The sequence below is a fragment of the Vanellus vanellus genome, assembly GCF_965231255.1.
Source record: "Vanellus vanellus genome assembly, chromosome: 1".
Classification (NCBI taxonomy): Eukaryota; Metazoa; Chordata; class Aves; order Charadriiformes; family Charadriidae; genus Vanellus; species Vanellus vanellus.
In genome coordinates, this window is record NC_138905.1 from 57,948,147 (window position 1) to 57,969,769 (window position 21,623).

Genomic DNA, 21,623 nt, shown 5'->3' on the forward strand with positions numbered 1-21,623 from the left:
AACCCTGACCGCACCACCCGCGGAAGAATTTTACGCAAAACGCACGGGCTCTTCCGGCCCTACGCCAGCTCGAATTACGCAACTTGCGTACGCGGTGCACTTACGCAACGTACGCCTCGGCCTACGTTTTCCCTATCGTCTAGAAGGGGTTACGGTGTTGACTCTTTGCGTAGCAGACTTTGAGGAATAGGGAGAGCGCTACTCTCCTCCCTCTCTTCCTCACGCGGGGGCTCGGTTCAAGTAAGGGGCGCTACGCACCTTTCGTAGCCTGCCTGCCGCGCGGAGCCCTGTTTCGCCAAGAGAGTTTGGGGCGTAGTTGCCTTCCGGGAATAGGCGTAGGTATTTTCGAGAGCCGCAGTTTGCGCAGCGCCGGACCGCCCGTAACGTAACTGAAGCGGGTTGGAGCGGCGGCAGCCATTTTGTGCCGGGAGCCCGGAGGAAGAAGACGCTGGTGTCTCCACACTTCACGGGCCCTGGAGCCGACCGAGAGCCCCGCCGTTCCGTCCGCCGACGTCCAGCGGGTCTCTGACCCACTGACCACTTCTCCTTTTGTATCCCACCAAAGAAGCGAGGTGGCGCAAAGCGATTCCTCCGAGACACAGCCGCCCCTGGCTGGACCGTCTCCCCGTACCCCCAGTCCCTCGCCGTCCCCACGGCCGGCGTTCCGCTGCCTTTCTCCCACCCCTCCGGGTGCGATGAGGGGCTTCGGGGACCGGGGCCGCGATCGAGACCGCGGCGGGTAAGGGGGGGGGGGGAGGGGGGGAGGGGGGAAGGAGGGGAGGGAGTAGGGGGAGGTTGACAGGCCGGGGGGGGGGGGGGGCGGGGCGGGTCGACATGGCGTGAGGGGCGGTGGAGGGAGCCGCGTCCTCCGCGTTGGGGGCCTGGTGGGAGGAAGGCTGGGGAGGGGAGTGGACGAGGGGGATGCGTTCAGCTTGCGATATAGGGGGGAGATTTTCCCTAAAAAATTCCGGGGCGGGGGCGGGACGGAGACTTTATTAGTATCGTTCTGGCAGCAAGGGGTGGTGGTGTTTTTTTGTTTGTTTCTTGTTGGTTTTTTTTTAATTTAGCTTTTTCATGGTTCATGTGCAACAGTGTGTGCGTTGCTTGCAGTTTTAAGGCCTGCCTTTTCCTTTCTCCCCTACCCTTAATTTATTTTCTGCCATTCCCCCCCACTCCTGCAAGCCACCAAAGTCTTGGTGGCCCTGGCAAGGGTGGTTGGAGACGGTCTGCCCTTCTGGTTGTCATTGCTCCTTCTGGACTTACTAGAAAGATGGCAGTTGGTGAAAGATCTTTCTCAGTTGCACTCCGAGGCTTATCGTGAGAGGAAATGAGATTGAAAACTGCTGCCGTGCAGAGGACTTGCATACTCGGGGGGGTGATCTCGGTAAACATGCCCCTGGATCACACTAAACGAGCATGACCAAGCTTACGTAGCAGTCAAACAGGAGTTGTCTGTGTGGCACTGCAGAGGCCTAGTGCTTGATACTCTTGATTCTGCTATTTAAAAGAAGCTTGGCTTGGAAAAGGTTGTTGCAGGTTTGATATATATATTTTTTTTCTTCTAAGGATGGCAGCAATAAATACAATGGCATTGTAGTATATAACTAGTTTGGGACTTGGATTTTTTTAAGGCTTGAAAGTAATAAGATGTTCATTGTCAGGCCTTTTTAAAGAGAAAGTTAAAACTAATTTCGGAGAGTGGTGTCTTCCATCCTTTAGATCGCAAGTAGTTAGGCCTCCATTCTCAAGGATTAACAAGAAACATATCATGTGGGTCCTGTTATTTTTAATATGGCAGACTAGATCTCCATTAATGAGTCTTCTTCCCACCCGCCTTTTTTTCCTTCTTGTTTTCCTCACCCCCCTCGGGAGATTAGGAATATTTTGTTTATATGTTGCAATGCATTTAGCTTCTTGTCATCTGTGGAGGGAGATAGGTGTATCCTTGCTTTATCTTACACACACATTTCACGCTCTGAAATTAAAAAATACTTTCATTTTTTTCACAGAGAGGAGGGTTCTGGTGTTTTTCCACAATGAGATTTCCAGCTCAGTTTAACACAAGGACATTGGACTAAATGCTTTGGCAAGTCTGAGATAGTTCAGACCCCAGCTGTTTTTGGAGCTTAGTGAGTTTGAGTACGCAGATTTATATAGTTACTTAAAAGAACACTGTCCAAAGCGTTGTCAGAACACTTGGTGTGCCTTAAAATTTGTGTAATCTCATTTTGTGTGAAGACTTTGATTATAGACGGATGCTTCTCTTTTGGATCAGGGGTTTTGCATAAGTAAAAAGAGTGCCTCCATGCTTCTTGGTGAAGTTTTTGGACATTAGCATGGAAAATCATTTTCTTGGCATATTATCCTGGAAGCTTTAATGCATCAGGATTCATTTTTTTACACCTGTCTATTTAAGGTGTGAAAATATTTGTAACCCCTAATACCCATCATACTTCATAAATAATCTCTATAAAATTTTGGGCCACCCAGCATGCTGGATAAGCGCCATTTGAAAGTTTTGTCACCTTCTCAGTGCTGATTCTTTCACAAGCTAAAAAATACAGGCTTTCTGTTTTCCTCCTGTCAGGAATAAGTTGTAGGTGACTTCTTAGAATGGAAAGTTGTACTGGTTTTCTATGGAATTTAACAAATTCACTCGGTTCTATCAGAAATGATGGCACCAGTAGTATTGGAGAAGAATGTGTGGTCAGTGTGAATTTACACTTGAAAAGAGAACTGTTGGCAAATCAGTGGAATAATCTTAGATTTAAATCAGTTTAACTTGAATTGGAATCTCATTTTACTTGTGATCAGAATATAAAGTGTCAGTTACTGCCAGTTTAGCAAACTTCAGCAGAGACAGTGTTAAGGACTGCTGCAGGGCTCGCTTCTTTCAGGTCAGCGTACAGCCATATTGTGTAGAAGTCACATAGTTTCCTTTTTCCATTCTTCTATGTGAAATGTGTAGATTCTTCCATTTGTATAGCTGTGGAGCAAATATTCACAGTACCCAGCTGTTTCAGTGTCCAGTCCTGCAATCAGTTCTTCCTTATGTTTCCTTTCATAAGGAAACTCATTGACCCTTTGAACCTCCAGCTGACTTCCGAGAGACTATGGGGTTTGTTGGAACTACTTGGATACAGAAATAGTTGTCATTTTGGCCTCAAGTTAGCACGATCAGTAGCAAACATCTTCAATAAAGGTGAATGTTCCTGTAAATGAAAATCTGTACTGTTTTTTTTTTTTTTTTTTTACTTTATCATGAAAGAAAATGTAGTGCTTAAATGAATTTTACAGTCTTTTCATATGACAAAAATTGCTGATTATGCAGGCCGTCTGGGGGATCTGATGGACAAACTGATGAGAAAATAAGGGATATTTATAGGAGAGGGAAGACACTCTTAATGAAACAGTTGCAAGAAAGGAAACATTTTAAAACTTAGCGGGTGTCAAGTGAAATTATATCTCCCATACTTAGGTTTTCCAACAACATAACCTCTTCTTCCTGTTAATATATTGATTTGAGTTCTGTATTTTTGGTCTCCTAATCACTGCCCAATGGAAACTACGTATCATAGTGATTTAAAGAATAAATGCATTTAATGTTTGAACAGATAGTCTTGTACTTAAGATAATTGAGGAATTTATTTCAGATCTTTATTTTTTAGCAACTCCTTCTCCCATTACTAGTGTAAGAAGATTGCTTTGGGATTTTTGTTACTTTTGGTTTGCTTCATTAACAGTTTTTTATTTATTAGTGGACTACCTGGGTGTAAGGTGCAGACACTTTGGATTTGCTATCTAAATAAAAGTCTCATTTAAATGAGCATTTCTCATGAATACGTATTTTGCAAAAAGCTGTAGCTTTATTAACCAAAATCTGAATTAGGACAAAATTGGACCTGATGGCATTTGTAAAAGTACCTTCTGCTGTGTTTGTATGGTACTAATGAAAAAGCTATAACACTTTGGTGGAATTTTAAAATATATAGTTTATAATATGTATGGTAAATAATCATTTTATGGCACTCAGTTACTCTTACAGATTATTGCTAGAAGCTTATGTTGTGTCTAATGCATCAATTAGTCATTACAGTTAGTTCTTAAAGTACTTAAGTGTATTAAATTAACTGGGTGAAGAAAATTTATGAGAGAAAGAACAGTTAACTTCTGGGTAGTTCTGCTAGTTAAGAATTTTTTAGCAGAATAAACATTAGCTGCTTTCTCTCTTGAGTGTTCTTCAAAAGCATTTGAGAGAGGATATGATTTTTGCCAGGTACTTCCCCACCCCCCGTTACACTCTGGTTTAAAATCTAATTAATTTTTTTTTTTTTTTCCATTTCTTTGATTCCACCATTTCAGATGGACTTGCAGGTTTGGCTGGACTTGTTTACTTTCTGCTCTTCACTCTTTTGTTTTTTATTTAAGGCATACCACTTGATAAGGAAGGAGAGAAGACATAGTGGGGGAGACAGTCAAGTAGCTATTTTTGTGTAAAACTAACCTTGAGAGAAATAGAAGGAACTTGCGATTAGAGATTTTTCTCCTCCCTTTCATCCAACTGTGTTTTAAGTGTACTGTCAGTTTCAAGAAAAGACAAGTGTACCTACAGCTTTGTCCTGAGGGAGGAAACCTTCAGGTAGAAACCTAGAGACAAGAGCTTTAAGGCAGTGACTTACAAATGTCTGTATTGGAAGGAAACCTTGAGATGGAGTTGGGTTTAGAACTGACTTAGAGCAGTTCTATGCCATCATAGTGATTGGGGGAGGGAGAGGAGGAGTGACTTTTATGTGAATATTGTGCTCGTGTGTCAACTTGGGGAGGAAAAAAAAGAGTGGAAAATGCTTAAAAAAACTGCAAATTCCAATGTAATTACTCTTGTTTATATGTAATGTTCACATTCCCAGGTTTGGAGCAAGTCGTGGAGGTCCTCTTCCTCCAAAGAAATTTGGTAATCCGGGGGAACGTTTACGTAAGAAAAAGTGGGATTTAAATGAACTGCCCAAGTTTGAGAAGAACTTTTACGTGGAACATCCGGAAGTAGCCAGGCTTACCCCAGTAAGTGTTCAGATCTTGTCTGTTCCATTTTTCCTACAACAGAAAATATCACAAATGGAAAAACTTGGCCTAGGAAGTCTGAGACAGTGTCTTTTCATTAAGCTTGTTTGGTATGTGTGTAACCTGCAGGATACCAGTTCTAGCTGCCTTCAATATTTAATGTTAGTGAAGGTGGTGCCTCTGCTCTTAGCTGTTTTAATACGAGATACTTGCATTTAGTCATTTGTAATTCATTATCATAATGCTTGTCTGGTCTAGCTATTCGTCAGTGTAGATAAGACTTACAGAGTTTGAGAGTTGCAGTACTGGGGAGGCCCTGAAAGAACCTAAAATAATCAACTAAGACTGGCAAAAATATATGAGAAACACTTGAAAGAATATTTTATCATAGTAATAACTGGGGCTGAAAGAGGCCATGGGAGATGTCTAGTCTAAACCTCTGCTCAGAGCAGGGCCAGCTACTAGAGGAGGTTGCTTAGCACCTTGTCCTTTTGAGTTTAAAAATATATCCACATGGACGGAGAAAGTTTATATCATCTCTGGGTGGCTGTCCCAGGGCTTAATGTTTCTCATGATATTTTTTCCCCCCTAATAGTTATTTGTAGCATCTTCTCTTTAGCGACCCATTGTGTAGTTGAAAGCAGTATTTACATTCCCCTATTAGTCCTCTCTGTCCTAAGGTAAACAAATCCAGCACTAGCAGTCTTTCTTTGTACCGCCTGTACTCCAGCTTCTAGCTTTCCCCCCATAATTGGACATGCCCTATTAAAACAATGCCCTTACACTGGGGGCTCAAAACTGGACTCAGTACTTCGTATTTACTCATAGATACAGTAATCTCCCCTTCCTACTCCACTTGAGTCTAGAGTATTTTTTCCCTCTTTAATGTATTTTTATATTTAGAAATAAAGAGATTTCATTCTTAACTCGAGGAGACAAACAAAATGTTCTTATCCAGTTACATAGACTTACAGATCTTCATGTGAAATATGCATGACCTATTTATATGGCATAAAGGAATTGAAGGAGGCATTGGCTGTTTAAGGAGACACCAACTTGAACTACTGAACCACAGTTAACATTAGCTGCTGTGGCTGTGTTTGCCTTAGCCAGCTACAAGAATTTTCACATTTTTCCCAAAGTTAATTTATTTTTTTACCTTTTTATTCAAGCTCAAGAGATTCTCATTTATTGCTTTGGATAAAGTACGTTTGGTGTTGATGTATAACTTTCTGTTGATTTTTAATGAGTATTAGAATAAGGTCATGAATTGTGGAAGCATGTTACGAAGTGCAGTTGGACTTGCAAGATAACCTAGACAAAGATAAAACACTTTTTCTGATCCTATAATTATGCTTATATACATACACATTTCAGAAATATTTTAAGAAGTTCCATTATTAAAAAATTTCTGATGTCTTGGGGTGTCATTATGATGTTGCCTGGGCTTCTTTCATGTTGAAAAAAGTGCTAGTTTTGAAAAGATTCCAGGCAACATTTCTGAATTGCAAGTTGTCCAGCAAGAGCTCTGTATTTAACCACCTCTGGAATGTGTTAATTGAAGGAGGGGGACTGTCCTGCCTTCTGCTTGTTTGTAGTAAATTAGGGCCTATTTATGTTGTTTAGTTCTTAGCACTGCCCCATAAAACGTTTCTTATCCGATCCTCTGTTTCTAATCACTTTTGAAGCTGTTTGATCATTTCTGGCCTCTGGAAGAAGAGTACATTTTTTAAAAATACTATATTAATATACTTTTCATTATAAGGGCTGGTTGGAAGAAGAGTCCTTCTGGACTGCATAGAGAGCTCATATCTCTGAATATTGTGGAAGCTATGTGATAGCTCAATCTCAAGATAAAATCCTTAGGAAAGTAGTTCTTACTAGATCTTCATTTCAGTTCTCTAATGAAGCCGTTACATAGAGGTATGAAGTGAGTTAATAGTTAAAAAGATGCACTTTAAGTCTGTACTGACATTTGATGTTTGTCTCTGCATATTTTTTTTTCTTCACATAAATAGTATGAAGTTGAAGAATTGCGAAGAAAGAAAGAGATAACAATTCGAGGAATGGAGGGCTGCCCCAAACCTGTGTTTGCCTTCCACCAGTGTAGCTTTCCGCGTAAGTATTTTGCCATTCTTTAAGATCACAAGGATTGCTCAAAACCAATAACTGTTTAGGCCTGTTCTGTATTCTGAAAGGTCTTCTGAAGCCTTAGTTATCCTTTAAGAAATTTTTTCTTTTCTTAAATTCTTAGAGTATGTGATGGATGCCTTGATGGACCAGAACTTCACAGAACCCACTCCGATTCAGTGCCAAGGCTTTCCACTAGCCCTCAGTGGTCGTGATATGGTGGGCATTGCGCAGACTGGCTCTGGGAAGACACTAGCAGTATGTATTCTTCCTTTTTATTTATTTGGTTAGTTTTCCTAGTCATTTTGCAGAAATTACCCTTGGCTACCTGTTAGTAGTTTTTGAGCTTGTCAGTACTACAAACATAAAGCCAGATGGTTACAGGTTTTTTAAAGCATGCTTTATTGCATCATGGGTGATGCTTAAGTCTCAACTCAACTAGCCAACTAGCCTGTCTTATTCTCAGGCACATATTTTGTATGTCTTTCCTTTTGGATGCTTAGTCACTTCTCTTTGGTCTATGCTTAGATTGTGGTTTAAAAAATAGTATGTGCTCTTTAGCATATTTGTTTTATTGATCATTATTGATTTATTGATTATTAATCAAGTTAACGATTGCTCGATTCTACACTTGGACTCCAAATTTAACTGAGCTGTCTGTTCAGAGGTACCGACCAACTATATTTTGTGCTCATGTCAAAGCAGGTATGGTTGGTCAGCAGCTCTGAAAATCTTACGTTCTGTTGGATAACAAGTATCTGATTTTGCAGAATCCTGATTTTTATACAGCCAAGGTTTCTTGCTGTCTCTCACATCAGATGTTGGCTTCTTGAAGGGATATTAGGCTAAGTGGGCTTTTGCTGTGATCCAGTTGTCATGGCAAGTGATCATTGGCACCAAATATTGAAGTCCTGTGTCTTGACTTGAAGTTCTTCTGTTTCAGTACTTGTTGCCTGCAATTGTTCACATCAACCACCAGCCATATTTGGAGAGAGGAGATGGCCCAATTGTAAGTAGTCATCAGTTCTCTTCCTTTTTGTGTGTGTGGCATGGCATCGTTAATGAGGTGTGTACTTTTATTTAATTGGTATATCAAAATAGTAAGTAGAGAAATGTTTACTATCACAATGTGAACATCCCACTCGTTAGTCGAAATGTTGTGCAATTGCTGACATAGTCTAAAGATACTTAAATGTTTTAGCTATTAAAGAGCAGATGGTCCAACTTTGCTTGTGGTATCTGTGCAGAGCCCTTAAGTTAGGGATGCATGTGCAGCTTGGCTATCCTGAATTGATTCCTTTTGCAGTGTCTGGTTCTAGCACCTACTAGAGAGTTGGCCCAGCAAGTGCAGCAGGTGGCTGATGATTATGGCAAATGTTCAAGACTGAAGAGTACCTGCATATATGGAGGAGCACCCAAAGGTCCCCAAATCAGAGATCTAGAAAGAGGTAATTTTAAAATGGCTGTTGGCAGTTTCTGGAGGAGGTGATATTGTAAAATCTCTATAAAAATAAAACGATCTTAGAACCTGCTAGAAGGGAGCTGTGTGTAAATGAGCAGCTATCTCTTTCTCCAGTTACAGTGATGGTGCATGTAGTATTTCTCTTCTTTGTTGTGTAGCGACTTATTTGGATATTAGATTTTCTTTCCACTTTCTCATTGAACTTTCCACTTTTGAAGATCATCAGGACATAGGAAGGGGGAAGGAAACTTACCAGAAAGAGAACAGGTTATTGTTAGGAAATGCAGTAGTAGCAAGTTTAAGGAATGAGAAATCAAACTTAATTTCTGAATGTATATAAACTTCTTTAGACAGTGTTGGGTTTTTTTTATTGCTCTTGAGCACTAAGCTCTCTTTCTATTCACGAACCCCATAACATTCTGTAACTGCCTTTCCATACGTAGCAAGGTGCAGGAGTTGGGAATAATGAGGAACCCTGGTTCTACAGGAACTATTGTAACACAGTAGTGCTCAAGTGACCTAACCTTCATATTGAGAGCTAGTTACATACAATTTCAAGTGCAGGAATGTGCTGATGGCTTTCATCTTCACTAGATTAAAAAAAAAAAAAAGTTATAGAATTATATAAAAAGATGTAAGAAGTATTATTAAGGTAAGCTTATATATATACACAGACCTACTCAAGAAACCAGGAAATTTTACTTACCACTCAGTTTGCAGAGTCATTATTGAAAACTGCAGTAATAGGATAAAGGCATGTGTGGTAGAAGGCTGTGGGAGAGTTCTCTTCAAGAAAATGGTAGTGCATTCCAATTCAAAAGTAGCATCTTCAATGGAAGAGTCAAAGGTTACATGAAGAGACCTTGGGAGGATCGGCTTGGTGGGTTTTTGCACACCTTTCTGGAGTGCTGTAAAATAGGTGCTCTCTGGCTTCTGAAGAAAACCATTTGGTTAGGGCATATGGACAGGTTCAGTGCTTTCAGTCCTTTCAGCTGTTACTGTTTTTGAATGATTGCTTAGTATTTTCTGCAACAAAGATTGTTGAATAAAGTCCAGAAAACACGTGGGGTTTTTCTCAGTTGTGATTTATAGGGTATATATTTAGTTTATTTTGGAGGAGTACATCATTGACAACAGAAATTGCAGTTCCTTCAGTCTCCCTGGCAGACTAATGGCTCCATTAGAAATCTAATTAATTCTTGCATGAGCTTTATAGAAACTAGAAGTATGCCCAGCTTTGACAACTCTGAGTCCAGGTTGACAAAGACAAAAAGATCTGGGTTGCCACAAAATACTCTGCATATGTAAATGCAGTATCAAGAAAGCTGATGGGGTTTTTGCTCTTTTTCACCTTACTGCTTACCTAAATTTCCCTTCTGTGGACGTTTCAGTGACATGAAGGACTCGCATGTAAGATTTGGGAATCGGTGGAAACAGTTCCTCTTTTTAAGGAATGTATAAGTTCCATACCTGATACTAGTTTATGAATACTTGAGTTCTGTTCTTATGCTAACAGATAAGGGCAGGATGGTTGTTGCTATTGGTGCATAAAAGGTGGAAGTGGCAGTAATTTGACCTGTATAGCAAGAGGAACACTTCATGTTTGCTTAACATGGAGAGTTTAGCTGGAGTTCACTCTTATTTTTCTAGAGAGCTCTTCAGACTATAATTCTGGATGAAGGTGGGTCAGGCTTGAGTAGAAGCTTTACTTCTGATTTTTGGACAGCTCTTTGGTGTTTTCTGACAGTAAGCTTTTAGCTTCTATACTGCATTTATTATTCTAATGGTACTGTAACAGTAATTTCAGAATGAAGAATATATTAAAAGAAACTAGGGCTTCTACTGAAATGACTCAATCTTGGGTACGAATGAGGGTGGTGCTTTTTTATTTTTTTAAACAATTTTGCTCTGGAAGGTGATTCATTCTGACTAAAAATACCAATTGACATTCAAATGGAGAGCCTTACTCTTTTTCTTCATTCTGTTTTGAAGGTGTGGAGATCTGCATTGCTACACCAGGTCGCTTGATTGATTTCCTTGAGGCAGGAAAGACCAACCTTCGTCGATGTACATACCTGGTTCTGGATGAAGCAGACAGGATGTTGGACATGGGATTTGAGCCCCAAATTCGTAAAATTGTTGACCAGATCAGGGTACGTGGACCTTGTAAAAGGGCACCCTCCTTTGGTTTCTCATTCAAAGTCCAATACCTTAAATAAATCTGTTTTCCCTTTTTCTTAGCCTGACAGACAGACTCTGATGTGGAGTGCCACCTGGCCAAAAGAAGTGCGCCAGCTTGCCGAGGACTTCCTGCAGGACTATGTTCAAATCAATGTGGGAAACTTGGAGCTGAGTGCCAACCACAATATCCTGCAGATAGTGGATGTATGCATGGAAAGCGAGAAAGACCATAAGTAAGCTGATTTTCCTACCATTTCATTTTTTTGGGTTGTACTTAAAAATCTGCATTGCTTTGAAAGCCAAATATGAATTCTGAATAGTGAGGTTACTTGTAGTATTATTTAACCATTGAGTGTTACAAAATAAGTAAGTCTTGTCATTAACTAGTGTGTTGGGTATATTTTAACCATACTGTTGTACAACGGACCTAAATTCTCTGCAAGTGATATTCACTGATTTATGTGGATGCGTGTTGTGGTGTTCTTAATATAAGTGCTCCTATATTCTTGTATATGTGGATATACATCTTAGCTCTCATGTCTATTTTAGACTGATCCAACTGATGGAAGAAATCATGGCAGAGAAAGAAAACAAGACTATCATCTTTGTGGAGACAAAGAGGCGATGTGATGATCTCACTCGAAGGATGCGCAGAGATGGGTGATTAGCTTCCCCCCTCCCTCCCCTTTTTCTAGTGGGAAACAGAAATTGTAATCAAAAAGCAGTAAGGTTTGAATGTTCATGGTGCTGTTGTTGGGAACAACTTGTCCGTTCTTTTCTTGGCTGAATTTGGTCTTAGTTTCCCAGAAGGTTCCAGTCCTTCAAAGCATTAGTGCAAGAGAGAATATTTGTTAGCTGGGCAGCTTTTAGTATATTGGAATACTGATACGCTGATCAGGACAGTATCATAGCAAATGTGATTTGGCTTAGATGGTTGTTGATGTAGGCAATGGGTTTAACGTGCAAGAAACAAACCAGTATACATGATAGGTAGGTAAGGGCCAGAGGAGGACAGGGAATAAAATATTTCTCAAGTCTTTTATTTTTTGCCTTTTTACTGAAATGCCAGTAAAGCTTCCTCTTGCCTTTAATGTATATATTTTCTGTCTATACTAATGTGCCTCTCTGTTTGGCAGTTGGCCAGCTATGTGTATCCATGGAGACAAGAGTCAGCCAGAAAGAGATTGGGTGCTTAATGGTGAGTCCATCACTGAGGGGAGACTAACTCAGCTGCCTGCTGTACGTAATTTACAGAGATGTGCTTTTCTCCAATCGTCTTTTTTTTAATTGTCTCTCTACCTGATAGATACATTTCAAAAGAACTTCCTTTGCCTTTGTACTGTTAATTTCAGTACTTGTATATGCCTTTGGGGGGCGGGGGGGAGGGGCGACAGGATGCAAAAATGCAGTGGTAAAATTGCTTAACCCAGAGAGCCGGATTTTGAAAAATAGTTGACATGTTATATCCTGACTTGCTGGGGTTTCTGAAATTGACTGACCCATCTTACCTAGATTCTGGAAAATGAGCATTTAGTGTAAATCAAGTTCACGTAACTTTTATAATTTTTAAAAAACTTACTTCATAGCATGCTTTGCTTTACAGAATTTCGGTCTGGAAAGGCTCCTATCCTCATTGCTACCGACGTTGCATCTCGTGGGCTAGGTTTGTACACATAGACCACTCTTGCCTACTGCTGCATATTTTTCTTCTTTGGACTGAAATATGTTTTCTTTAAAAAAAAAAAAAATTCAAAGCGTGATTTTCCCCCACATGTGAAATACGTTTTTTAACATTAATCTTTTTTTTTTCTTTCATATTCAAAGTCTCTTCCTGCTCCTAATGAACAGGCTTTGGTCTGCAGCAAGGCCTAGGCATGACCAATCGATCGCCAAGAGGGAGAAGAGACGTCCAATTATGCAACCCAACCCTTCCACCACACTCACTTCTTCCCCAAATCCAGCTTTTGTTGCTGGATGATAGGGATGGATTGCTCTCAGTTCAGAGCGTGTCAGATAAAGTTCAAGTAGGAAGTTGTGGGAGAGCATTTCAACAGCGAATATCTAATATTCTCCCCGTATGACACACCGCAGATTTGAACATACCAACCCCAGTGTACACGCATGTTTACCCCACAGATGTATTCGCATCTGAGAAAGCACTGCTCCAGATCTTTTGTCTTGACATGTAACTTTCCCTCCTCTGTGTTCCTTTTAGGCAGGACCACTGAGATTTTATATGGCCTTTAACATCATGTTACCCAAATGTGTAATTGAATCAAAATTGCACAGCTCTATTCTGGTGGTATGAAGATGATCTGTCTGGATGCATCAGTTGTGCCCCCTTTTTTAATAAGCGTGTTTGCATTGTGAAACACTTTGTGCTGAGCACAGTCCTTACACATCTCTCCACTCTAGAAGAGGAGGATGACTTCGGAAGTGCTCTGAGTTTAATAATGAACATTGAGTATTGCACCCTCCCTGAGTTTGGTAGACAATAAACTACTTGGGGGTCAATGTCTTGTAGTAAATTTTAGACAAAAATATTGCAAGTCATTGCAAATCAGCTCAGGGAAATCCCTAGCTGTTAAAAAAAAAAAAAATCTCGGTTATCTGAGCTCTCTTTTTTCATATGCTGAAAGGGTGGCTGTGCTGTGCATCATATGGTCACTTTAATACAGGCAGACCATTACTAGACTTGGCAGCCTTTGCTCACACGACCTTCACCCCTCCTTCCCCTCCCCCCTCAAAAAGTGTCCAACACTTCCTCAGAGAGGTGATTATATGGACTTCAGTCTCTGCCCTCTAGGGTCATGTCTGGACCTGTGCAGTTAGAACTTGGGCCTGTTGGGAGAAGGGACTGAGGCCTGAAACCAGTTTGTATGAAAGAGAGCTGCTTTCTCTAGCAGCATTTTTTAAACAGGCTTGCTATGTGCTGGTAGCTTCTTTGTGCATCTTGCCTAGACATTTAAAACAGCCTCACCCCCCCTCAAAAAAACACTCCCCCCAAAACTACTCAATTGGATAACACTTCAGAAAACAGTGTCCCCGCTTCCCATCCTCCACTTCACCTGAGCGAAGGGGGAAAGGTACCAGAGTCTGTTTCTTGTTACTGAACAACATCTCTGCTTATTTTGGGGCCCTGAGTTTGCTGCTTCTTAAAATAAGTCACTTAACTGGCAAACTTCTGGACGACTTCCTCCAAGATCCTGGAAAGTGAAGGCTTCTACCTAAATAACATAAAACAGGGGCGCGCGCCTTTTGGCTGAGTCACCAGGGCTTTCCCTCTTCCTAATGGAACATTGGTTTCAAAAAAGCTTCTTCAGGTAAGTTCTGAGTCCCATAATGACTTCTTTGTGATAATTCCCTGGAGTGAGGTCCTCTCTCTGCACTGATTTATTTTTTTTTTTTTACTTTTTATTTTTTTGCTCAGTTTATTAAACTAAAAACATTGAATTTGTTTTGTTTTGTTTTCTTTAACAGAAGCTTTGATATCAGCTGCAGATTATTCTCAGTGCAGGGGTGGGGGCACATCCACATTGATGGTCTAAACAGCTCTCTAGACTAGCATGTTTGCTAGTTTGTATCTCTCCTGATTAATAATCGGAGACTGCCGTATGGCGTTCTGATGGTCTGACAAAGGAAATGTTTCCCAGGTAGCTGTCAAAAATGAATTACAGTTTCAGTTCTTGATCCTGCTACATTATCTTCTAAAAGCGCAGGAAGATTGCGAGTGTGCACAAACACTTTGGAGCATGCTAGACTGGAGAAGCCGAGTCTTGTACTTGCTCTGGTCTTCAGCAAGCTGCGTGCTCTACCAAGACCACTTCCTAGTCTGGAAAACACCCTTGCATTTTCCTCTTCCTGCCTTCCCATTCTTCCCGCTGCTCCCCAGTCAAGTCAGTTCCACCTACGTTGGTAGCTACAATTCCCTGTGCTTTCTGCTGGGAAAGCACATCCTTGTATCCTCTGTGGTAATTCAAGTCACTTTGCTACTGATGGATGTGCAAAACGGGACTGACTGAGGATCATGTTGCCTGCAGCTTGTCAGGCTAGTTACACCCTGGCTGTGAAGATGCAATCTGTCATACGTACTCCTCTCTCTACTTCACTTTCCCCTTTTTTTTAAAAAAACCTGTTGCATCAAGGACCCTAGCTGGAGACTCGCGCAGCCCCCTGTGAAACCTGCCTTCTCACTCCCTTTTTTTGGTGTGATTCAGGACTTTGGAGTCAGCAAAGACTGAGGAGCCCCCCCCCTTGCTGTAATAAGAAACAGACATGAAGTCCCCCTCTTGTCACTACATCCCTCTTGTTTTTATTTTTCCTACAACCCCTTTGAAATTGATGCAGTCTGGGCAATAGATGCAGTCTGACCCTTTGGATGTAATTTTTGTATCTTCATTTTTTTGACAATTGCCCCTAAGAGCCCCGAATAGGGGACAAAAAGCGTTGGAGGACCTGAAACTTTTACCTGAACCCAGGTTCTCCGGCGCTTCACAACCAAATGGGGCTACAGAGAAGCGTCTAAGCCAGTTCACAGAGCGAGCGTGTGTGGGGACTTCTCGCTGCCATGGACCCTTGATGCATGCTCCCCGCGCTCCAGTGGTCCCGTGTCAGAGGGCGGAGTTTTCGAAAGGAGGCCGCCAAAAATAAAAGGCAAAGAGACGGGATCGGCTGCAGCGGTTTCCCACAGGAGGAGGGAGTGTGCATCGGTCTGGTAACAAACAGAGAATGTTTCTCTATTTAAAACAAAAAAAAACAAAGGAAAGGAAATCACAAAAATCTGTGTTTTATCTTGGATATTTTCAGAATATTCTTCTTAAAATGCAGATTTTAAATTTTTTTTTTTTATAAGCTGTTAGGGTACTTATTGTAATACCATGCTTTTTTAAAATATTGTATACTATAGCAAATAGGTGCTTCTGGTACTTGAGGTGCTTTCACTGAAGTGTTACACTAACATTTACCGTGTTTCTGTCCTGTAAGTTTACAAAGTCTGACTTCCCATAAGGTGTGCAGTTCTGATCTCCTAAATTTTAATAATACTTTGTAATCAAAGCAATTTTGATCATTTCCTGCTTCCATCTGACCTTGGAAGTGTGGAATTGTTAACGGAATTCAGGATTGTCCAAATAAAAAAAGCTTGCCAGAACTGGATGGAACAGCATGGTGAAATGTTAGTGCAATGCATTCTGGTGGTAACTACAATGCTGAGTTAAGATATTCTAGGTCTAAGTAATTTTTAATAAGTTGGCTGAATAATACTAATGTAATTGGAGTGCCTTAAGCTTTAGGCTAGGGGAAGTAGTTCACTGTATTTTATTAGGACTGTAAAACTAAATATTTTTAAGATTGCCTTTTATTTCATGTTGCCAAGTGGAAGGTAAGTGATCTCATTACCGTTATTATTTGTTAGACTTCTCCCAACAGAGTAAAAGCTTTACCGTGACAGTTCTGCCCTTCCTCCACCCCAGTTTGCTCTGTTGGACAGTGGCTTTTTCACTTTCCAGATTGTGGTTTTGTTGTTTGTTTTTTGGTTTTTTTTTTTTTTTTTTTTTTTTTTTTTAAAAAAAAGGGGACATAATTCAGGTAGCTCATTCACAAACATCAGTGTCTTTGACACGTGAAGACAGAGGAATACATTCCGGGGAGGATGAATTTGAGTGCAGGGCAAAACTGCTTTAAAATTACCACTGTTTTTCAGGACACTGATCTTTGTTCTTGATCTTAAATATGAGTCTTCTACTCTTTTGGGATGAGTCTGTCTTGTATTTATCCCATGCAATTACTAACTTTGTTTTTTTTTTTCTTATTACTGTCACCTGCATTCGTGCTCCCCACCTTCCGTTGGCACGTCCTCTCTTCTTCTTCCCTTTCCTCAACCCCACCCTTTCACTGTGCTTCGCACCTGGGCACTTCACAAGACGTGGAAGACGTTAAATTTGTGATAAACTACGACTATCCGAACAGCTCTGAAGATTACGTGCACCGTATTGGCCGTACCGCGCGTAGTACCAACAAAGGTACTGCCTACACCTTCTTCACACCAGGAAACCTGAAACAAGCCAGGGAGCTTATCAAAGTGTTGGAAGAAGCCAATCAAGCCATCAATCCAAAACTGATGCAGCTTGTGGACCACAGAGGAGGAGGAGGTGGTGGTGGAGGTAAAGGCACATGGGAAAGGGGCTACACAGGAAATAGGTTCCCAGTTTTGAGGGAGGGAATATTAAAAAAGGGTAGGGAAGTAGTAAGATAGCGAACAGTAGATTAGTAATAAAGCTGTTTTCGTACCTGAGATCTCAAGACGTTATGTAGATGCAGTATTTCTGTCCAAAAAAGAGGCAGTCAGCTGTTTTACCTTAGCTGTATCCTTTTTCTTTTTTCTCCTGATAAGGTCCTCAGAGCTAATTTTGCTTGAATTAATTAATTAATTCCTTGCAGTTCCTACCTGAGCACAGGCAACAGGATGTGTGTGCATGCAGATGCAAAATTGAAATCAGTGAAGGGATACCTTTTGCCTTCAGACACTTTACCTTCAGGGACTAACGCTATTTTTCCTCTCATTCCCTGAAGGAGTAGTAAGTTTCATCATATTTTCAATTTCAAGTTGGTCCTGAATTTCTTCAGTTTCTTTGTCTCCAAACACATGCATTAAGAACCCCTTTTGAACTTCATATTTACAGCTTGAACAAAATGAAGAGATGCGTGCACAGCTGTGCAGGGAAGTTATAGTCAGTCAAGAGAACTCTCCTTGTGGGCAAAATTGTGGATGTAGAAGGGGGAGAAAGGGTGGCATAATAGTACCAGAGTTCATTGTTTAAGACTTGTTCACGGTACTAAATCTTAATATATTCATCGCCAGGAGGTCGTTCTCGTTACCGAACGAGCAGTTCAGTAAACAACCCTAACCTGATGTACCAGGAGGAGTGTGACAGGAGGCTCCGGGGAGTGAAAGAGGGCCGGAGAGACTCGGGTGGCTTCAGAGACCGTGAGCGTGGTGACAGTTATGCCAACGGAGCCAACAAGACCTATGGCAGTGCCTACGGGAGTCCAAATTCTGCTTTTGGGGCAGCACAGAGCCAGTATGGTTACACTCAAGGGAGCTATGGAGCAGCTGCCTATGGCACGAGTGGCTATGGCACTGCAGAGTACAGTGCTAGTGGCTATGGTGCCAGCACCACAGCTGCCACCGCTGGGAGAACCTCACAGAGCACTACCCAACAGCAGTATGCAGGGATGGTGGGGCGCTCGGGCCAGCAGCCACAGCCGCTCATGTCACAACAGTTTCCGCAGCCCCCTGCCACTAACGTGATGGGCTATATGGGACAGACTGCCACCTACCAGTATCCGCCCCCTCCCCCGCCCCCTCCCCCCTCACGCAAATGAGACCACTCGCCTGCTGGTGACCAGTGTAGACCTCTTGCATTTAAAGGAACCTTTTCTTTCTTCTTTCCCATTGTGATGTCTCTCTCATGCAGGTTAGACTTAGAATTCACCATTCAAATCCCTCGAGCCCAGCAAAAATGGCCCCCGGTCCACATTACTGACCCTGTCCTCTTTTTTTTTTTCTTTCCTTTTTTTTTTTTTTTTTTTTTTTTTTTTTAAGAAATATATATAGTTGACTGGAAAATTTATTATTTTTTGTCTTGCATGTTGAGGAAATTGGAAATTTTATTTTCTCTAAAAGAAATGGGTATAAGGCAGATAGGTCCCAGCTCGATCATCTTGGTGTCTAAGGTTTGTGTGAAAACTTGATTTTGAGGGGAGGAATTTTCTGTTCTGTAACATGTTAACTTAATTTCAGGAAGTGTCAAGAGAGGTGGGAAACTTTGGGGAGCCAAAAAGCACTTCATTTAAAATGATAAATGCAAGGGAGCAATGCTCACTTCTCCTAATCTTAATTTTTTTTTTTTTTTTTAAATAGTTCACTATTATTGCTTGTAATCTATTGTAGGTAACTTTCTATAGGAAAACTCTGCTCATTTGTCTGAGCTGGGCGGTGTTCAGAGTAATGCCCCAGGTACGTTGTTGGTGTTTTCTGCAGCTTTGGAAGCAGTGGCCCCATCTTTTGGTACCTGTAGCAGCCTGCGGTAGGGAAGTTGGGATTAAAACCCCAGTGTTCAGAGATCAAATCCATCTTGTATTCGATACCTGGAAACCAGATAGTCACTGTAGGTACCACTGCTATAATGTTTAGCCCAGTAAGTTCTTTCCCTACGATTGTTAAATTGACGCATTGCAAAAGTGTGGAGTGTCCTTAAATTAGTTTCTGCTCTCAAATTCCTATTGTTTGGTTTATTGAGAGAAGTCTTATTTGAGAGCCCAGAAACTAAACAGAACTGAGATGATGAACAGCATATCTCATTTGTCTGTCCTTCATGAACAAACTACCTTTTGCCACGGGGAACGTTCTGAATGCCGCTACACTGACTAAAATGCGACAGAGTTTTCCACACTTAAATTTAAGAGGTTTGAATAGGGTGGGCTGGGGGGAGGGCAAGGGGAGGAAGGGTGGAGGAGGAGATTGCCTGGAATCTCCTTTTCATGAGGTAAGCGGTGAGCTGGTTAGTGCATCTTGATTCTGAAGCTTTATTTCTTTTGTACCTTGCTCTGACTATTGCTTTTCCTGGCTTTTGAGTGCATTTCCCTGCTCCATTGGTCCCTTTGAGCTGAGCTCTCGCAGGTAGGTAGCATTTTAGAAAATGTTAGAGAAGAGTGAAATTTTAGTAAATACATAAATAAAACTTGTTTATTTTACAGGCTAAGGTGGGTGTGAGGGGGTTTCCTCTTTAGTAAAGCATGTTGTTGACTTATTATTTCTAATACCAGACGGTTCAGAGACAGTAGATGGTAACGGGAGTTGGCTGCTCTTGATCTGATAATATGACAAAAGACTGGATACATCTCCTCGTTTGTGAGGCATAATCTTTGCATTATGAGAGTGCAGGGTTTTGTTTTGGTTTTGTTTTGTTTTGTTTTCTGTTGGCATTTTTGCATATGGATGAACAAGACAGCCCACTCCTGTAGCAGAGTGGAACTTCTTATAGCCCAGGAAAAGAGCTTGCTAATACAAAAGTGATTTGTTTTTTAATTTAATCCCAGAGTAAAATTTTGGGGGATGAATGCGCATTTTTTTTGTGCAGTACACAGGTAGGTTGCTGACATGGAGGGAAAAGGGAGAGATCTTCCAGAACTTTGGTTCCCTCGTCCCATCTTCAAATTCCAGTGCTTGGGCAGGAAGTTCCTTTGCTTGTGTTAAGTGAAAGCCAGAAACATTTCGTTTATCCAGGCACTGACTGATTTGTCTTTGGCCTCCCTTGCAAGCAAATGTAGAGTTTTGGGTTGTGGTTATTTTATTTTATTTTTTTTTTAATTTGCGAGTTCGATGCAGAAATGTGTTTGAGGGGTGTAGGAGTAGAACATCTCACTGACTGACTTTAAAAAGGGTCTCTGGACTGCCAAAGCTGCCTTATAGTCTGCTATAGCTTTTACTTCTTTCGGGGAGGACTTGTGCACATGTAAACATCTATGCCAAGTTCTCACAGTGCTTTATTGCCATTGAGGTCAGCTGAAGTCCAGGGTCTCAGTTCAGTTCAGAGTGTTAACCAGATCGTTGAATGCATAAATGCACCGCGGCATGTGCTGCCCCTGTCTCACCTGGTGCTCGCTGCGCTCTGTTCCATATACCAGCTGGAGGGCCCTTGTTGATAAAAGCATTAGCATCTAGTATTGTTCGCATTGTTTTCAATCTGTAAAAGTTTGTGGGAGGTGTCACATAAGTTGGGTGTCTCCTCCCCTCCCACTTCCTGAAGCAATTTGCTGTTTGGACTTCTCTGAACAATGGAAGGGTTAGTGGCTTTGTGTGGGATCAGCATCTTGTTTCACACACACCTGCTGGTCTCTGAACACATTCCTGTTGTATTAATGAAGACTTGAATTGCGAGATTGATAGATCTGTGGTGTTCAGACACAGGATACTAAAAGCTATGTTACTATTCTTAGTTTGTAAATTGTCCTTTTGATACCATCTTGTTTTCTTTTGTAGGTATAAATAAAAACACTGTTGTCAATAAATTGTGAACTTTGTCTTTATTTTTGGAGTGTAAAACCATCTTTGCCCCCGTTCTTCCCAGTTCTTAAAAAAAAAAAAAAAAAAAGTCAAATTCAAGGAGTTGGAAACACCTGTTGGCAACCCACTGAATTTTAATTTAAATTATCCCCGTTTGTAGAATATGAGGATTACTGTTACTGAAAGTGAGTGGGGAGGAGATGTTTGAATACCTGTGGAATTGGAACGTTCATGTAATTTGAAAGGAACTATTTCTCCTGAATGTTACAGGGTTAGAATAGAATGGGGGTCAGGCAGAGTTAACTTTCAGTGGGATTTTAGTTCATCCAGAGTTAAAGTAATAGTTTGTAGTATCTGCTGTGTCAGATGTGGCCCTGTGTGAAATGGGTCCAGTGGCCTTTGTATATGTTTTCCGACTTAATTAGTACCATGTTCCCTTTACCATAGGGGCTCGTTAAAGGACTGAAGGACTAAAGGTTGTGACAGTTTCCCTTCTACTCCTTGTGCTGCCTCAGGGTCAAGGTGGAGGCGTTTTGGAGGTAGATGCTGGGAAGAGCTGGGAGAGAGTAATTTGCACTACTTCAATATTGGCCAGCACTACTTACTAGCACCAAATTCAAGTAAGAAGAAATAAAAAAATAAAAAAGAGGGGAAATCTCATACAGATGAAAAGCGCAGCATCTTTCCAGGCCTCACTGTCTTCCTGGCACTGGAGGGAAACTCAGC

The 21,623-nt window shown here is 41.2% G+C and overlaps 1 protein-coding gene across 2 annotated transcripts; it reads left to right on the forward strand.

Moving 5' to 3' along the window:
- The first annotated feature begins 410 nt into the window (after positions 1-410).
- DDX17 (DEAD-box helicase 17) lies at positions 411-20,902 on the forward strand. 2 transcript variants are annotated; one of them, XM_082488035.1, is made up of 13 exons: positions 411-739; positions 4,908-5,058; positions 7,077-7,176; positions 7,313-7,446; positions 8,132-8,197; positions 8,495-8,636; positions 10,643-10,803; positions 10,892-11,064; positions 11,381-11,491; positions 11,968-12,029; positions 12,435-12,494; positions 16,753-16,992; positions 17,691-20,902. In XM_082488035.1, the coding sequence occupies exons 1-13, from the start codon at positions 696-698 to the stop codon at positions 18,212-18,214; spliced, it is 1,968 nt and encodes a 655-aa protein (XP_082344161.1). In that variant the 5' UTR covers positions 411-695; the 3' UTR covers positions 18,215-20,902. The 2 variants fall into 2 exon arrangements, with proteins under 2 accessions (XP_082344161.1, XP_082344162.1); XM_082488036.1 differs by lacking the exon at positions 12,435-12,494.
- Positions 20,903-21,623: the final 721 nt, after the last annotated feature.